At 42.9% G+C, this 18,383-nt stretch overlaps 1 protein-coding gene across 1 annotated transcript in view; it reads right to left on the bottom strand.

Moving 5' to 3' along the window:
- Nucleotides 1-9,084: 9,084 nt before the first annotated feature.
- The window catches only part of LOC137800229 (copine-9-like), a 72,756-nt gene continuing 63,457 nt past the window's right edge, over nt 9,085-18,383 (bottom strand). Inside the window, exons 19-20 of the mRNA XM_068597319.1 lie at nt 14,360-14,433; nt 9,085-11,071 (exon numbers count right to left, since the gene is read on the bottom strand). Coding sequence (XP_068453420.1) covers nt 10,889-11,071; nt 14,360-14,433 — 257 coding nt within the window. The 3' untranslated portion in view covers nt 9,085-10,888. The remainder of the gene's footprint in view (nt 11,072-14,359; nt 14,434-18,383) is intronic.

The raw sequence follows: 18,383 nt of genomic DNA on the forward strand, positions 1-18,383 counted from the left end.
TGTATGGAAAAATGTAACTTTAACCGCTATTCCAGCGGTTCCTAAACTCAAGGATGCTGCGGCCCAATTTGAAATCTGAAAATCTTCTGCGGCCCACCCAAAGGTTTTGTCAACGGGACCCGGCGCGCAGCGGGCCGTTACCGGGACCTTCGGGCAAGCTGTCTTCAGACCGGTCCTCACACCGCCCCTTTTCTTTTCTTTTCCTCTGCAGAGTTTAGAAATTCAAATATGCTTAAATTCAGCGGGAAAGCAAAACAACAAAAACACAAGCAAACGATTATAAACGTATCTGTAATGAACAATACAAGTAAAATACGCGTATAATCAACGTATTTGTAATACGTCAAACACCGACGTATTCAGGGAGCTGCTTTTTACGGTTTTCCTTGGAGGGATGGATTGAGTCCATTTAATAACCCGAAAATCTCGGCCAAATACGCCAACTTACAAAGTCACTTGAAGTCACAGAATTGGTCTGACAGTTCAAACCGGGAGTTCAGACAAAAAGTCCTGACTCTGTCACGCAGTTCAAATAGACTTTTTTGTGAAAAAAATTGGGTATAAATTGAGCTTTTACTTTTTGACAGGATTTCATCTTCTTCTTTCGCTCAATGAGACCAGATGTAAATAGCTTTTTTAAATTGAATTTGATCAAAGACACAATAGTAGGAGTAGATGCTACAGTTGCATGGGGCTCTCCTGCAGTGGATGTCGTGTGAAGCAACACATGACGCTGGTCCAACCCGAGTCCAGGTTTGTGTCAAGGTTAGAGAGCGAGAGGAAAAGCTAGAGCGGCAGGTTAATGAACTTTGACTTCAGACACAATGACGCACACGACATGTAACAGAGTCCATTGCTTTGCGCCGCCACGTTCATGACGTATTTTTAACTGTTGCGCTGTTTCTCCGTGTCCATACGTACAGCACTTGTTGACTCCTCTTCCCTTTTTTTCACATTGTTAAACCTATAAAAATATGTCCAGACCAGAGTCCAAAACCTGCCTCTCAAGGTCATGAACCAGCTCTGTCGTCAACAAAACACGGGGGCGGGGCTTTTATTTGCTAATACCTGCCCTCTGTCGCTTACACACACACACACACACACACGCGCGCACACACTCATGCTTGCTTGCGGAGGAACATTTCTGATATTGTCTTTATTTTTTGTGTCTATTTTTTTTGAAACTCTTCAATTATCTTTCATCTCTCGCAGCAGATTCCTCTTCAAATGTAGATTCATTCAGTGATTATCTAACAACGAGAGGCCTGTGTAAGTAGTTTAGTAACAATCCAATATATTATCTAAAGCAGATCTTTCATGGAAAGGGTATAAAAGAAGTAATGGAGCAGTGTCATCTCTTTCTGGGAGTGGGTGTTTCATACTCACGAATGGCACCAAAAATATTCAAAATCCCCATCATGCCTGCTGTGAAATGAATATCCCGGCTTTGTTGTTTCTGCTAATGCTTTCTACTGGCTGGTGGCCAAGAGGATCAGGTGAATAAAAGATGCTCTTGTTGTTCGGCTTTCATTTGACTGTGTTTCTCAGGCCTTTTTAATCAAATGGGGTAAAATATTATTGGTAGAAAACTATCCAGCAGATCAGGCAGCCCTGAAGACGGTGTCAGGACTCATGTTGGAGATGTTATAGAGGTCACCAAAGAAATTTGCAGAAAGTCTTTTATTGAACATTTATAGCTCCAATACACCATTGAGCCATGGTAAAGAGCCTGATTGTTGATATTATTTTGACATTGTAGCTACCTATAAACACACATTAAACCTCCGGGTCAGAAAAGTGAAGTGCCCATCATCGCCCCAGAGAAGCAGAGGGTGACAAAAAATGCAATACATCTGGTTGTATAGAAGTCTATGAGAACATAACTCTAATTCTCTCTTGATTTATTCCCTCAGTAAATATTGTAAATATGAATTTATGATCTCAATCTCTAGTTTCAAGTCTTCTTCAATAGGTTGCTTTAGGCCGTGGCAACCTTTGTGATGTGCAGGTTGCTACCAGAGCCATTTACAGCGTCTGCAGTCCAAAAATGGTCGCGTCCGTTCACTGGTGGCGACGGCTAAAATGCCGACAATCAAGGCTTCAAAACTATCGTTCAGAAACCAACGCAGTGAGGACTCCGTCCACTTCTTAACTGCTGTCTCGCTTTAAACATTTAATGTAATATGAAAGGCTGGCCTTCATTCTGTTTGATGAAGGGAAATACAGCAACAAGTAGACTGTTATCGGCGCGTCACCCGGCTTGATCTCAATGAAGTGCTGGAAGTATCAAAAAGTTTGGGAAACACTCGTTTAGCAAAGAAATTCGTTTCAGTAAAAGGAGCACAACATCCAGAGCGTTGACGCGGACTCAAGGTCTCATTCAAAGCTTCGAAATAAACGAAATGTTGCATTTATTGAAACCCACATGATTATCCTCTGACTCTGACGTTCCCTTCAGATCCGCAGACCTTTTGTTGCAGCAGAAGTTCATCATTTAGGGAAATTTGCTCCTTCCACTGTCTTTTCGGGAGTGAAATACAAACATTTGATACCACTCTCTTTTCTGTCCACTAATTATGAAACTACGACCGGCAGCCTGTTAGCTTCGCATGAAAAGTCCCAGAGTTTTATTCACAATGACCACTGGGGGCAGCAAACACACCTCAAGCACTTGTGACAGTAAAGCAGGAAAGCACATGATATAGATACACCATATGTATATAGTTTGTCTTGAACTTTTGTTCCTTTTATAAAAACATAACCTTTTGCTGCTGGGATCTCCAACGCTGTAAACGTATTAAAAAAAAAATCCATCATCCCCACCATTGTCTTCCAAAAACAGCCAGGTCCCAGATACTGCTGTTTTTCTAAAAGACAGAGGCCGCAGTGTTTGCTGTCATGGCTACTGCTGTGCTCCGCAGAGAATACTATGCCTCCAAGTCCTGGATCTGTAGTCTTAATCCAAACCGTTTACAGACACAGAGAACAAAGCTTTGCCTTTATTCAAACTCCAAAACAGGGGTATTATATATCCCCTTGCTCCTCTCTCTGTTCCCAAGCTAAAAATGGTTTGCTTCAGTACGTACATAATGGTGGCCAGTCTGTAATTTACTGGCTTTAAGTCACGTCTCTGCCTATTTGCAGAGCCCAGTGATGGGGGGGAAAGTCCGAGAGACGATGCGATGAGGAAGAAATGTATCGTCAACCTCTGGACTGCCGGCTCACATTAAGATAATCAGTCATGGGAAGATTCAAGGGAATGAAGTGAAATGAGAAAAAGTACAATATGTAAGATGCAATGTCATCCAAGTATGCTGTTAGCATAATTGTAGCGGCCCTAGTGGCAGAGCATAGCAGCCTTTCAGTGGATGATTTTATCCAAACCACCAGCTCACGTTACAGTAAGTGAATGACGTTAAAGCAAGAAGGTGCAGCTGAATTTGCTCTTAAGAAAAGAAAAGTGGCCTCTACGAGGACAAAATAAATGATGTTTCTCATTTGAATAAATAATATTTATTAATTAGGTAAATTGGGCCGCCAGTATTTATGCTAAGCTAAGGCGACCAGCTGCTGGCCGTAGCTTTATATTTAGCATCAAGCAATCTGTTCTCAGCCCTGACTCCTCAAACCAAACTACCTGCTTGGCTTTAAAAATATGGACGCTACGTTTCCGGCGTGAATAAGTCAAAGTTGACTTCTTGTTTCACACAAACAGCAGCGTCCGAGGTGAAAGTCATAAGCAGTCACTCTTTATCCTACTTCGTCTGGTTTACAGCACACTTGCTCTGAGCGTCTAATATTACCACAGATTGGGAGACATGGGAGTTACTTGAAAGCCCAGTGTGTCTCATAAAAAAGCTCAAGGGCACCTTGTGCGTCGGTATGAAACCCAAGAAAGCTGGTAGGACCTGTTGATAGAAAATGACCAGCTGTAAACAACAGCCTACTCTTTTAAAATGACGTTCCAATACAACAAAACTGCTCTGGCAATAACATTTTGAGGGGAAAATATTTTCCCCCAGATCACGTTTGCTTCTGACGTTCCGAATCAAAGTCCGCAAATGTTCACATAGGAAGGATGGGAAGGATTTTGATATACTTCCATAATATAAATCACGTAACTAACGTATTTTTGCCAATACACAATGTTTTGTAAAGATTTCTAACCAAGTAGAACTGGTCCCTAACCATGACCAAGCAGTTTTGTATTGCTTCTATATATTTGAGAACACTGATTCGCTGCATGGAAATGTCATAGAGATACGAGAGTGCCATCAATCTCATCATTTCTGCAAGAAAGCAAATGTGTGCATTCATAAAACGTCCAAAAAGGAATCGACTCCATCGCGTAGATTTACACAGCGTGTGATTGTGCCGACTGGCCGCGTTCCTCTTCGCTCCGTAACTGCGTCCACGGCTCTTCTCAGCTGTGACGGCGTAACAACAACAAAAAGCTGTTTCATGAAGCGGCTCAGCGCTGAGGTAAGTGGAAAAGCAGAAAGGCCGCGTTGTTGTTATTGGTACCGCCACTGCTACTTTTATTGGGCTTTTAAAAGTCGACATGTTTACGTCTTCATTCGCAGCGCGAAGCTGTCACTTTGAATTAAAGGGCAGTTATTCTATACTCTCGTAGCTGATCGTGTGGCCCTTAAAACTTGTTTCCAGTAAATGTTTGAGGAAATCACTTTGGACTTTTGTCAACAAATATCATTTGTTTAATCCCATGACTTATAAGCAATATTCTATAAAACGTTGTGCATGGTGTCCTACAGTAGCCGGCCCAAAGCCCTTAAGCAACCCGCTTAAAACTTAAAGTGGGCCTCTTGTTTCTTCCCCCTTCTTTTCATTTCTGTGTGCCCAAAGTTTCCCTGAGCTCAGTCTCTCTGACCTATTACCCAAAGTCCTACAAAACCGGGTTTGTTCAAGTCCCTTTAAGAAAAAAAAAAAAAAAAAACATGTTCTAGCCAGATGTTGTTCCTTTGCTTCTTTCCACATACTCGTAAAAAAAAAAAAAAAAAAAGAATAAATGTGTGTGAACTCTGCGATGACATCAGAATGCGCTTGTTGTTGCGCAGAGCTGCGGGAGAGTGATGTGCTCGTGGGTTTATTGTGGGAACGCCGTCACAGACACGGATCGGTCCTTCTGCCGTCTCATCCCACCACGTTGGAGAGTTTCCACAGTGAGCGGCTTCACCTCCTGAGCCGCTTCTCCGGCTCTCCGAGCGAGCCCTCCTGGACTGCCGGCCGCTCAGAAAGCACCTCCTTTATCAGCGGCCTCCGCCATGGCTTAGTCAGAACATCAAACACCATGGTGTCTGGGTTCATAACATTACATAAATTTATTTTATTGTTTGTTTTTAGCGAAAAAGCTATTTTCTTTACATGTAATCTACTCGCACAAATAATTCGCAACTATTTTTGTGCATCCTTAGTATATTTAAACTTAGCATACTTGAGTATACTTTAGTATACTTGAATAATCATAAGTGTACTTAAAGTGGGCTATTTTGGAACAACTTATTTTGTACTTAGTATATTTATTTTTGCTAAATTGGAACAACTTAAAGTATACTTAATACAATTTATGTCTGCTGATAGCTCACTTAAATTATATGTTTTTGTGGGGTTTTTTTGTATTTTACAAATATGTGAACATTACATTATTGATATATTTATAATATACAAATAAATCTGGCAACATTAAACAGGATAAGCGGTTTGGATAATGAATGGATGGTTATGCAAATAGTATACCAAAAGTAAACATTTTGGTACACTATGAGCACAATACAAATATAATATTATTGTGTTAATATAAAAAAGTATTTTTATGCTTTGTGATCTGTTCAGTTATGAGTGTCGCCATGTTGACATCATAACACACGGCCTATTTGATGCTTCGCCCGTGCAGGACTTTGTCCATGATCTGAATCACATGCACATATAAATACTGTATTACATTTTCCAGATGAAACTAAAGTGTTTCCGTTGGGTCCCTGCCCTCCGGACAGCAAGAGGCTCGAGAATCAATTTGCAAAAAAAAAGTGTCAAATTTGGTTGTAATCCATCACTGTCATTAGCATGTCATTACTGTCATGAGCAGGTCATTATGGCAGTAATGTGAGTAGAGGGGGGGGGGGCTATGAAAACTGTTCCTGGACAGACGCGCCGCCTTGTGGACACTCTTCACACGTTCCCAAAAAGGAAACCTGGAGTGCAAAAGTCTATTTCTGTCATAATCTAATATTCTAAAAATGAAAAAAAAACATAGATGAGAATTAGACTCCGCCTCCTCGGGTGACCGTCATGACCTTATTAAAATAGTCAAACGTTTGGTTTTCTCGGCCTACCTTGTACTCTCTGAACAGTGACAGGATCCGCCATCACGTTCAAACTGTGTTCAGTTTGTAAGATATTATCTGAAGACTCTGAGTGAACTATGTGGACACTAAACACGCCATGCTCGTGCTCAAACCACCCCCAGCCTTTGGGAATATATACAACTGGTACAGCTTGTAAAACCCCAAGAAGCTGTCTTTTTCTTGGATGGCTCTGAATTACATTTATTTCATTTTAATCCAGACTTTTCCCCCTGTAGATTGAAATAACAGCATTATTGCGGACAGACTACTTCAGATACAATCACTAACGCCATTTCAGACTTGCGATCACATTTGTATTTGCATTACAACTCTCTGTCAGGTACTGAAGCCCAATCCCAACGTTCTCCCAAAGGCCTCAAACCCAGAACCCTCTGGGATGTGTGAGGACTGTCAGGGCTTGAAATAATGGGACCGCACTTTGCTACAACATGTCACGTGACCATGAGGTCAGCAAACAGTACGGACAATAGTGGGTATTTATTTAATACTTTTTACTCTCCTCTTCCTGGCTCTTTGCTCACAAGATGAGAGGTCATTTCATTTAATCAAGTTAGTTCCAGTTAGTTAATAATGACAGAAGGAAATGTTTGATGTGTGATATAATCTTTGCCTCCATTTCTCTGGTTTCGTGTGGTTTTATGTTCCATCTCTAATCCTGAATGTTTTCTGTATAAATGTAATTTCCCCAATTTTTACGTCTCCACGCTTCCACTGGCTACCCTGTGTTTTAACGCCACATTGCTATGAATTGTGGGTAATTCCCCCTGGGCAAAGTCTGCAGACATGAGCCCGTTGAGTGTTCACGAAGAGACTCCTCAAGCGCTCCATGATTTGACAGCGGGACGGAAATTAAACCCTCAAGGACTTGACGGGAGCCTGAAGTCTGAGAGTGTGGGATCGGGCCTGTGTTTCTTTTCAAGCCGAGATGGAAACACCAGGAGCTGGGATGGATCTGTGAATGTTCTGTACGGTTTTGTGAATTCATTTGCCGCGAGTGTCCACGGGACAAACGGCAGCGTTCAATAACTCAGATCGTGTGGTTTCACGTTTGCTTTTTTACTGTAATGCAGTTCATCAACTTTAGATACGATTGATCACAAACGCAGTCAAACCGCATATCAAAAACACAACATATTTGTCAAAACAGTTATGGGTTTCTAGTTCAAGCGTCTACATTGTTCTTATTAGACATTCATAAAAAGGTCAACATACAATATAGATTTATTATTAGAGGCAGAAATGTAAAAGGCGTTTGGAGCTCTACTGCAAGCAAACAAGGGGAAAACGTTGGTCGTCATGGACTCTGCTGTATATACAATGAAAAGAACCATTTCATAAACACTGTCGGCAGAATATACATATATTAAGACAAAGATAAGATAATGCTCTCGTTGTACAAAAAACTAAATCACACAACAGGCTTTAAGTGCCATAAGAATACTTTTGGATACCATCTGTGTCTTGCAGCGACCTCCCATGTCCGTTTCTCCATGCCCTCGGGAACATTCCACATCGTTGCAAAATATCAAAAATACACATTTCTCAATGGGGAAATTCACACGTTCCACTTACTGAACACAAACGGGCTCGGCGAGACGAGTTAGTTAAACAGCCCAGACGCAGAGAAGCTTTCTGCAAACCAGGGATCTGTTGAATATGGAGGCTTTTTGCATTCAGGCTACAAAAGTAGACGTAGATAATCCAGTGACCTTTGTTGCACTTAAAGTTATGTTAAAAAGGTGAATTTGAGAAATTATGTGAAAATCGGGAAAATGACCCTAAGACCCCGGAGTGGTTAAGAGACATTAAGACGGCCGGTTAGGGGCAGTTGTTTTTTATTAATTAGAGTTGTAATTGTCGAGTTTGATACGTGACGTCATGAGAACGTTTGCTCAGGGCGGTTGTATTTATTAACGGTAGTTACGGTTGATACGCTACATTCGGTAAGTTCATATTTAAACTCAAAACATGATCTTTGAGCAACAAAACTACATGGTTATTGTCGGAAGAGAAGAAGAAAAAAAATCACAACGTTAACCATGTGGTATTGTGCGTTTCTGCAAGTGAAGCTGATATGAAAACTTATTTTTTGGTTCAACAACATCGACAGTCAACGCATCCTGTGGTACGAACGCACAGTACAATGCCAACATGTATTCGAGGCTGTTCTGAAATCTACAAATGAAAATGTACAGTCACACCAGAAAAATGCATATTACTTTGAGATATACCCTCTTTTTTTTTTTTTTGGACAATCAAGTTGCAAAGACAACAACTATTTGAACACTGGAAGGCATTTAATCCTCGACATGCAACAACTTCACGATTAAACTTTGTCCAAGTTTATCAAAAAAAACAAAACACACACACACACAACACATTAAACTGCATAAATACCCCTCTAAGCTGCCACATCCTCATCCTCATCCTCATCATCGCACTGACGATAACGAGACACCTTCAAAAAGTGACGCGCCACATTCACACGAGAACACGCGTGTGCGTGTTGGAGCTTGCGGGCCATGTGTTCCAGCTGTGCTGCGGTAGTAGAGGAATGTACAGTAGTCATGCATAATCAAAGATACCCTGCGATACAAACGGTGACCACTGGGTGGCAGACTCTGTCCACTTTGCACACAGCCCCGGTCTGCCTGGGGATATGTCGAGTCACGGCAGGGCAGGGAAGAGGGGAGAGGGGAGGAGGGTGAGGGGGGGGGGGGGGGCATGCATAGGGAGAACATCACAAGGGGGTCGGCTATATTGCTTTTCGGAGAATGTGCATTTATCCTTCTTTTGAGGTGGTCCTTCCCAAAACATATGCATACACAGACTTATCAGACGGAGCAAAAACTCAGAGACCGAGCTTTTGAGTCTGCCACCGCCGGTTCCTCAAATGTCTTTCCCCACTGGCGTCATCCAACAAATCCTCTCCTCTTTACTTGCTCCTCTCTTTCGTCCTCAAACCCAATTATTTTTATTTCCGTTTCCTTCCTTCCTTCCTTCCTTCTTTCTTTCCTTCTTTCCTTCCATCCTTCCACCCTCCTGCTCCCTGCAGGGCAGCTTGAGGGACTGGCATTTCTCGAACAGCAGGGGGGGAATCTGCTCCCGGCCTCGGCCCACGCTGAGCAAAGGGAGAGTAGGTGTGGCGTGGCAGATACAGGTCTGTGTGTGTGTGTGTGTGTTTGTGTGTGTGTGCGTGTGCATGCGGGTGAAGGCCTGTGACTGCTAATAACGAGCATGTGAGCGGAACCCCCACGCTACACCCCACAACGCCTCTGTATGACGCCCCACATCTGAAAGTCTCTCCTCTCGTCACTAAACCCTCCAGCTTTCCCCCATAATGTTAACGGATATCGTCACCTCTGCTAATATCCTGTGCCTGACTTCCATTTGGGGGATAAACAGGCTCTAATGTTGCGGAAGAAAGACAGTTCCTATCATTCCGGGGGCGTAAACGAGAAGATTATTATTTTTTTGCCTCAATGACGACACAATTAAAAGCCGAATAAACTATCAGCAGCTCCGCTTCGCGGTGAACTCACGGACATGGAGACAGCTGTCGCTTCAAAAACGTGAAGACTCTCAAGTGAGTTCTGAGCTAGAAGGTTTGGGGATGTTGGTGGTGCCAGTAACGCGGACTAAAATGTCCGCGCGTATAGATTTGAGTGAGTGACGGACTCGCGTTGTCGGATGCTAACTGTGCCAATCGGGCGCTCGAAGGGCTTTAGTGGCGGACCGAACCGCAATGACGTTGACATCTCTCTCTTTGCCTCGTGTCCTCCTCCGGGGGAGGCACGCCTTCCCGTTAGAGAACCCTCAGGACTAAACTAATCGTTTGTCAACCTCCATTTCAATAAGAAGTTCGAATAAGTTTGAATAAGATTTGGCACCGCTTGATGATAACGACGATGGTGAAAAAAAGAAGAAAAAAGAGAAAGAAACACCTGTCCCTAAAGTACCCGAAACAGATTACAGTCAAAGCGTGGCCAAAAATACAGGCCCATCACCTCGCCGATTACCAGATACAAACTGCCGTTTATTTCCCATCAAAAAGCTCTGCTTTCATTCGAGGACCGGCTCCAATTTAATTTGCCGTCTGGCATTTCCTGGGACCGCTGCCAGATGTCAACACCTTGCTGAAGACAAATGTGGAAACTTGTTGTGCACAAAGGTGTTCGGTGAGGGGGAACAAAAAGTTTGTAGCACTCTCATACAATCAACAAAAAGTTACGTAATCTATATATATATCTATATATAGATATATATACATACATATATATATATATATATATATATATGGTGTGAGTTGGAGAAGATCCAGCAGGGATGAGCGCCCGCCCGCCGTGATGTGCCAGTTTGGCTTCACCAGCGACAAGACCGGAGGAGGTCAGGTCGCGGGGTCGGTCCCTCTGCTCCTGTTTTAAAGTGACAAATGGCTGTATGGGAAGTGAGCGGCGTTGGGCAGGCGGAGGCGGCGGGGAGTGACTGAGGGGAGGGCGGTGGGGTCAGATGTGCCGGTGCAGCCCCGGTAGCGGCGAGGAGGAGAGGGCCGGTCGGGGTTCGACCCCCCGGCTCTTCATGAAAGAGAGCAGCTGGTCGGGGATCTCGGCGAGGACGTCCTTCGCCAGCCGGGCCATGCTGAGGACCTGGTTGCCGGATCTGTCGATGTAGTCTCTGAATGGCACAAACTGGAAGCGGGGGAAGACAATAGTTTGGGTGTTTTGACATCATATGTATATAGATACGGGTATGTTTAATCATTGACGATATATATTTGGTCTCATAATGGTAATGTTCAACAAGCCCGGTTTGGCCAGAAAGCAAATACATGAAATCCCAGACTTCATCCGTCTGTTAAAGTCTGACAGCATTCATTTCAGGGCCGCCTGCATCAAACTAGATATTTCTATTGTTTACAATTTAGATTTGAAGTGTCGTGAAAAAGTTACTGAAAGAAGATTGTTCTAAAGATGTTGATTTACAGGAAACATTCAGACCGGCCACGAGAAGGAAGAACTTCAGTGGCTTTATCCCTGCAGTCCTCTGCAGACAATTTCATTAGTTTTATACTGTCAGCTGCTGTCTGCGGCCAACCAGGGAGGATCCCTGGAGGCGGTGCCGTTGCTTTAACCCAGGTCAAATGCACTTTGATTGAAGATATTCAAATGGGCCCTCTCAAGAGGCACTTTTTAAGAAGGAAGTGGACTCCTTCTTAAAGGGTCAGGCAGGTCGGGGGATTAAAGCCCTCCTACAGAAATGTGCGCCTTCCTCGCAGAGTCTGTACTTCACCGGGGAATTAAATATCCAGAGTGGAGGAAGAAGTATGTTAACCGTCCTTACGTCTGTGCACGAGGCCGTGCATTAAACGATCTCTGGTGCACCGTGTCCATTAAGCAGCCGCCTTGAGCAACGCACTCAAGAGTGAATGTATACATGGATACTTCAAGTGCAATCAAGACATATTTGAACCATACTTTATGTCACTGCAATAACCTTTTTTTTTTTTTTTTTTTCATACAATCAACACTTGAAATAAAACCGGGACTGTGGGCTGCAGCGTTATGCCAGATTGTTCGATTCAAACGCATGTTTTTTTGGTAATATCCAAAGCGAGACATCTAAATGAGCAAGAATATATATATATTTTAAACTGCCGTATTATATTATAATCTCACCTCACTAATCACAACACATTATCAGGTGAAGACAAACGTGTTCGCTGGTGAGAGTGTTGCGGGAGACAAACCATGTGAGGAAATATATTGTACGCACATTCATTTGACATACACCCATTTTTTATTCATAATCTTGGTTGATAACACGTCTAAACCAGTAGTAATGTATTTCACGGGCAGAAATAAGAACAAAGGATGCAGCTACACACACATTTCTTCATAAATATATATTTATCATCACATACGAGTACAAGTCGCCTGAAAATTGTAACGAACAGGAAGTCATTTTTGTGTGACTTCCTGTGTGTACTTTGAAGGCAGCCTAAAACTGTCCAACTTCATCACTGTTGTTTGACTCCGCCCCCCTGCTGCGGCCGCCTGCTCTCGTCTGGGCTGCAGGCGAGGCGCAGCTCTTTCAAACAAGCCGGTTAACGTGCACACCGGGACTGGTCGATTGCGAGCACCCCCCCCCCCCCGGTCTAGACCGTCTACATTTATCATCGTGAGTGCTCGTTTTTCATCGTGGTCCATGCTCCGCCAGCTGACTGGCCCGTCCTCTCCAGCGCGATGCAAAAATGCAAAAGGTGCATAAGGTGCATTGTTATCAGAGGCCAATGTATCGAGCCTACTTGTGCTCCCCTATCAGGCTTTTTAAAATGCCTATTTACTGTTGCCAGTTCTGGTTTTTATCAATCCCTGATGGGGTTACCGCTCCACGCTTTAGAAAACACTTTCAAGAAAGAACTGTTTTTTCTTGATACTCTGTAAGGAAATGTCTCACCGATTCTTGTCACCGATAAGTAGAATGTTACAGATAATACAGTCGGCCAGCGGCTTGGATTAGAGAAGCGTTGTCTGTCGAGTGGAAATAGAACCGTGACCACAGCCGTGAATGTCCTGGCGTTGACTTTGAAGTGAGGATGGACTCTTCAAACAGTCACAGCGGAGTGGTCGTACTGAATTTTATTCGATATTTTATAGACGTTTTAAAGCCTAACATTATTTTATTTTGCACTACACAGAAACTCAATACATAATTGAAACTATCCTGAATAGGATTGATCTGGAATCATTTGGAGTGACTTGAAGTACGGTTTGGGACGTCATCTTTGAGCCCTCGGAGGCCTGCGACATTACCAAGAACGCCCACAAGGCAATACTGCCATAAAGATAGGGGCCAGTTTTTAAACCTTTTTCTACCCTGGTTTTTATGTTATCATATTGCTGATTTTCAGAAGCAAAAGTAGAGGTAGCAAAACACGGAGGCCCCTATTTTAACGATCCGTAGCGCATGGTCTGACGTGCAATTACATCTCTTTGCTCGTTACATGGAGCCTTAACGGGGCCGAGGCTGCAGAGGGCAGAGGGTTGTATTTATTTTCTTAATTAATCACAGGTGTGTTTTAGGCGTATCGCAATTCCCTTTGAAGGCGACGTGCGCCTGCATTTCATTGGCGGGTTCATCGAATGGAAAAGCAGGTTTTAACAGTGAAAATGTTTTTTTTTTTTGAAAAGGCACAAACACACAGCGGGTAAAACAATTATTGAACTCGTCACCGTTTTGCTTTGTAAATTCATTTCTAAAGGTGTTTTATTGACATAAGAAAATGTGACAAGTTTCTCTAGAAGCTGTCATTACCAACAAAGGCTTTTGTACCAAGCATTATATAAATTTCACTAAGTGTGTTCAATACATTTTATTACGCATAACTTAATTTCTGAATATATTTGTTTGGCTTTCTTATGTATGAGTTGCTTGGATTCTTACTGACATCTGGTTAAAATCTCAAGTCAATAGCACCTTTAGAAATATACTTACTGAGCAAAACAGTGACATGCTCAATACTTATTTTACCCGCTATATATAGATTGAAGCTGAACGTTTTGCTGGGGGGAAAAAAACATGTTGTTTATTCCGTAATTTGTTTTTCTCTCGTACATTGAGACTTTTGGACTATACAACACTCTTCTGCAGCCACCACGGAAATCTACAGTGAGCCGCTGTCCATTTACAGAGGGGTTGCCGAACATTACACATGAGGATGAACATCAGAAACATTTTATCCTTGGTGTACTACTTTTGAGTTGTGTGGGCAAGTGAAACCAGAATCACGGTGTTGTCCCCTTGAGCAAGACAGTGGCCCGCGATAGACGGGTATTGTGAAGTATTTTGTATGAGGCAGTCCCCGGTGTCTGTTTGAGTGTGTGTCGCCCTCATCCCGGAAGATAAATCCCCCCCATGCAGCTGCATTTGACAGAAACATGCTCCAGTTTAACCAGCGACAGAGAAATGGTGAGTACCTGTACAATGTCTCTCTCGGCAAGACGTCCCCTAGAAGACACCCTCACTTCATCTCCATCCAGCTCCTCCATAGCTGAAAAGGAGAGAAAGTGACAGATAGAGCATGACTCAATACTGGAACCACGGAGGTAAAATGTAGAGAGGGTACAGGATGTTCCGTTGTATTTTTTTCATAACGTAATTTGCTGATGTGGAGCACAGCATGTGGAGTAGGAACAGGTAATCAGAGGGGAATGGCTCAGACAAGAATGGCATTTCATAAGCAAAAATGATGTCCGGTTACACCTGAGGTCAGGAAATGAAAATCATTCAGGCCAGCCACGAAGAAAGCTCAGCAGGCTGTCAGACAACCAATACTCAACTGTGGCCAAACATAGGAAGAGGCGCCTGCTCGAAATTTGCTCTCTGATGGAGATGGCATTCTGACAGGTTTTCAAAGAGCACCTGCGGCAGCATCAAACTGAGTTGAATTGAATCTGGAGTCACTCGGCCAGGGGGAAATGACAGCCTGCGTGGAGCGGTGAGCGGGTAGAACGCAGAGGTCAAATTAGCAAACAGGAACTCCCAGAATCAGAAAACAAATGCTTCAACCGAGGGCGTAATACTTAAAGGGTTCATTGTGAAACCGTGAAGCACGCTTTCACTTCAAAACCAAACTTTGAAACTGGCTTAAATTTCATCCTCTGTGAAATGCCTGTTTAGCTTTCACTCGAAATGTAGATTACGTTAAAATCTGTTCCATCAAAAACTTAAATCTCTGAATTTAATACGATGTTGTTTTCCGACATTTGTGGAATTTACGAGTATAAAGCCGAACTACTGAACTATTCACCGAGCTGTGTGCGGGTACGGATGGTGTCATGAACCCAAACAGAAGGGCGTTTGATGTTCTGACGTTTTTGGGACTTCCAAAACAAGTGCAACGCAGCAATAGCGGTTATTTCTTCCACGGTCGATAAATTAAACGATAGCTCTTTTCACAGAGATAAGCCACGCCCCGTTCGGTGCGAACGCAGCATAAACCATGTTTGAAATCCTTCTGAGGCAGAGTCTCGCTATTCTGCCGCTGAACTTTTCAGCAAACTGTTCTGGAGTCACCGAGCGACAGAGTTTCTATTGGTCCACAGCGGGTGGAGGTAATGGACTCAATGTGGTTGTTTTGTAGCGCAAATGCTCCCCATCTGTAGAGATGCACCTTCTAATGATCACTGCACAGTTTTCTTGTTACACCCCTGTAAGAATCACAGGGTTGAGGAACACAGACCATCTACAAGTGTACGCATCCTCCCCTTTTGATAACCTACCTACCAGCTCCTGACAGGATGTAACGGAGTTAAAAACACACTGTCATTTCCTATTTTCAATGTGTTTTATTTTTGTTTGTTATTCAACAATCTTGTTGAGTGTGTATGAATTTTATTTTGAAAAGTTGAGTCTGTTTCCTGCGGAGGTTGCGTTTTGCCTTTTCCGCACCTCCTAGGCTCCCGTAGTTCCGTCTTACTTTCACAAAAGTGAGTTACCGTTGAAGGTAAGACGTAGGGAGAATATGTCGCACTGTTTTGTTTTATTCTTCTGAAATGTAACCGTTTGTTGGACACGGTGATGGTCGCTGATGCGCTCGCGGTGTCCAGCTGTCGAGTTGATAGTTTGGACGGCAGAAATGCCGTCCAAACTTTTTTTTTATTTGGCGCCAACTGTACTGTTCATATCCGGCCGCCTTGTCATATATTTTCCCTGTATACGTTGTTCTGTGTGTTTAGGAGGTTCATGTGCGGAGACAGACTGGAAGGAAATGTATGTGTGTTGTCTTCTGCAGAAAAATAAACAAGTGCGGGAAAAATTCAACGGAGCCGACTTCTTCTGTGTCCTGAACAAGTCCGTTACAAGGGCACCCATCTTTATTTGGGTGAGCAAGTATCTCCAGATTATTTAAACTCTACTTAATTTTCGTCAAACTTGGGTTCACTGATTAGAGATTAATTTTTAAATTATGCAAGGTTTAAATCCGTGTTGGTGGAGTCCAAATGGAAGGAGCTGCTATGAATAAAGCCATACAAGGAGATTCAAAACACCCAAGTTTAGAAATGGAGGACAAAGACTGAAGACAGAACCAGTAACAAATAGAGGCAATTAATCCCGGCAATAAGGTGGAGACACACACTCACACGCACACACACACACACACACACACACACAAAGGTGCTGTTAAGCCAGTTTGACCTTGCCTTCACAACCTGTCCAACCATTCAATGGCTTAAACAAGAAATATGCGAGGAGCCAATGACGAGGCATTAAGTCGTCACACCCTGCCGGGCAGCAACAGACTGCACTCACACACTCACACTCAAGCAGAGTCCCACTGAGAAAGCAATTGATCTGCGAAGTGTAAGTGCATGCACACTTGACTGTTGACTTTCGGCTGCAACCCTCCCTGGAGACAACAAGTCGGGTAAATACCGAGAACAAAAGTCAAACACCGCCCTTCATAAAAAATTCAACAAATACATATTCATGTCTTTCCAAAGTCAAGGTTGTTTCATTTAACAATAACATTTTCGACGTATCCGGTGCTTCCCGAGGTCGGCAATTCAATTTCTCTCGAAACTATGTTTCTCAGATAAGCAGCAGAGATTTTGATCTCCAGCGGTGTCACAGTAGGTCCCCATATTGTTTATGGAATATATATATATTTTTTTTTTCTGGATGTCAATGTCTAATCATGGCACACACACTGTCGTGTTGAGGCATTGTGTTGGATGGGTCTCATCTAGAAACTGGTGCATAAGAGCCACACTAAATGTGGTGAACATACGAGAGCTTTCGTTGGCTTTATTCACACACTTTGCTTCTTATTTACTCAACCTGTATGTGCCGGTGATGAAGATGAAGGTGAGGTGACTGGAAAAGGTGAATGACATCACCATTGGTTACTCCTCTGCTCCAGTGAGCTCTGATACATCTATTTACAGCGTGTCTCTGTGCAGTATGATGCATCTGTCACGATGGAATAAACCATTAAAGAATCAATAGGGTTGTGTTCACTGCAGCAACTCTTCATGAAAGCAGTATCTGCACAGCATTGGAGGAGTATTTCTAGTATTTCCCTGTGTTTGAGTCGTCGTAGAAACCACAAATTGACTCCAATACTTGTGTTGATTGTATGTATTTGTTCAGCAAAGCCTTGGGAAAAAAATGTATATCTGCAAAAAACAAATCCCTTAAACGATATTGTGATCATAACTATAAATACCCAGCATGAGTCTGAGCAAAGTGGACCAGAAAGGACTCCTCGAGAGTTACAGAGTTTAAAAAAAAAAAAAAGTTTTTAGAAAGATTAAGATCTAAAGCATCGACAGCTGCAACCATAAACACATCCAAGGAAAGCATTAGCATGTTAGGAAGCATATTCAGTCAAAGCAACTTGATTTTCGGTTAAAAAAAAAAAGTAAAAATGACCCGCTTTGTGCCAACACAGTGCCTGATTCAGTCGAGCCTATTATCAAAATGATTAGCTGCTTCCGTATGATGCCGAAAACGGATCAATGAGACGTAGGATTTTGAATCACTCGCGGGGAGAAAAAAAAGTCTCGCCATCTTCGCAAATGTAGCGATACTAATCGGGGGTTTGTAAGGATATGGATTACTTTGTTAGACTCCCACAGGCCCGTACGGTTACAGAGTTGTGTCTTTGACTGAAATCCGACATTGAAAGGGTTACTTAGAAACGTTTTAGTGAAACCACAGCAAGTCAGGGAGTTTACGTAAATAATGAAATCTAACCATCAAAAGGCCTGGCAAGACCAGTGCGATGATTGACGCCCTGGTCGTGGTTAAGAAGCAACATTAAAGTGAATTCAGCACATACTCAAGCGAGTAAACTCCGGCGAAAAAGCGTTGTCAAAATTCAGAATTCTTTTGGTGTAAACGCAGCATTAGTCTTTCACATCCGACCTACGCAGCAAAATGGGTCGTGTTACGTTGTGTTAATTTGCCAGTGTAAAATACTTTGAGTTGCTCAGCGTT

This window comes from Clinocottus analis, unplaced genomic scaffold (genome assembly GCF_023055335.1).
Source record: "Clinocottus analis isolate CAN_PGR_092001 unplaced genomic scaffold, fCliAna1.0.p SCAF_4, whole genome shotgun sequence".
NCBI classification, from domain to species: Eukaryota; Metazoa; Chordata; class Actinopteri; order Perciformes; family Cottidae; genus Clinocottus; species Clinocottus analis.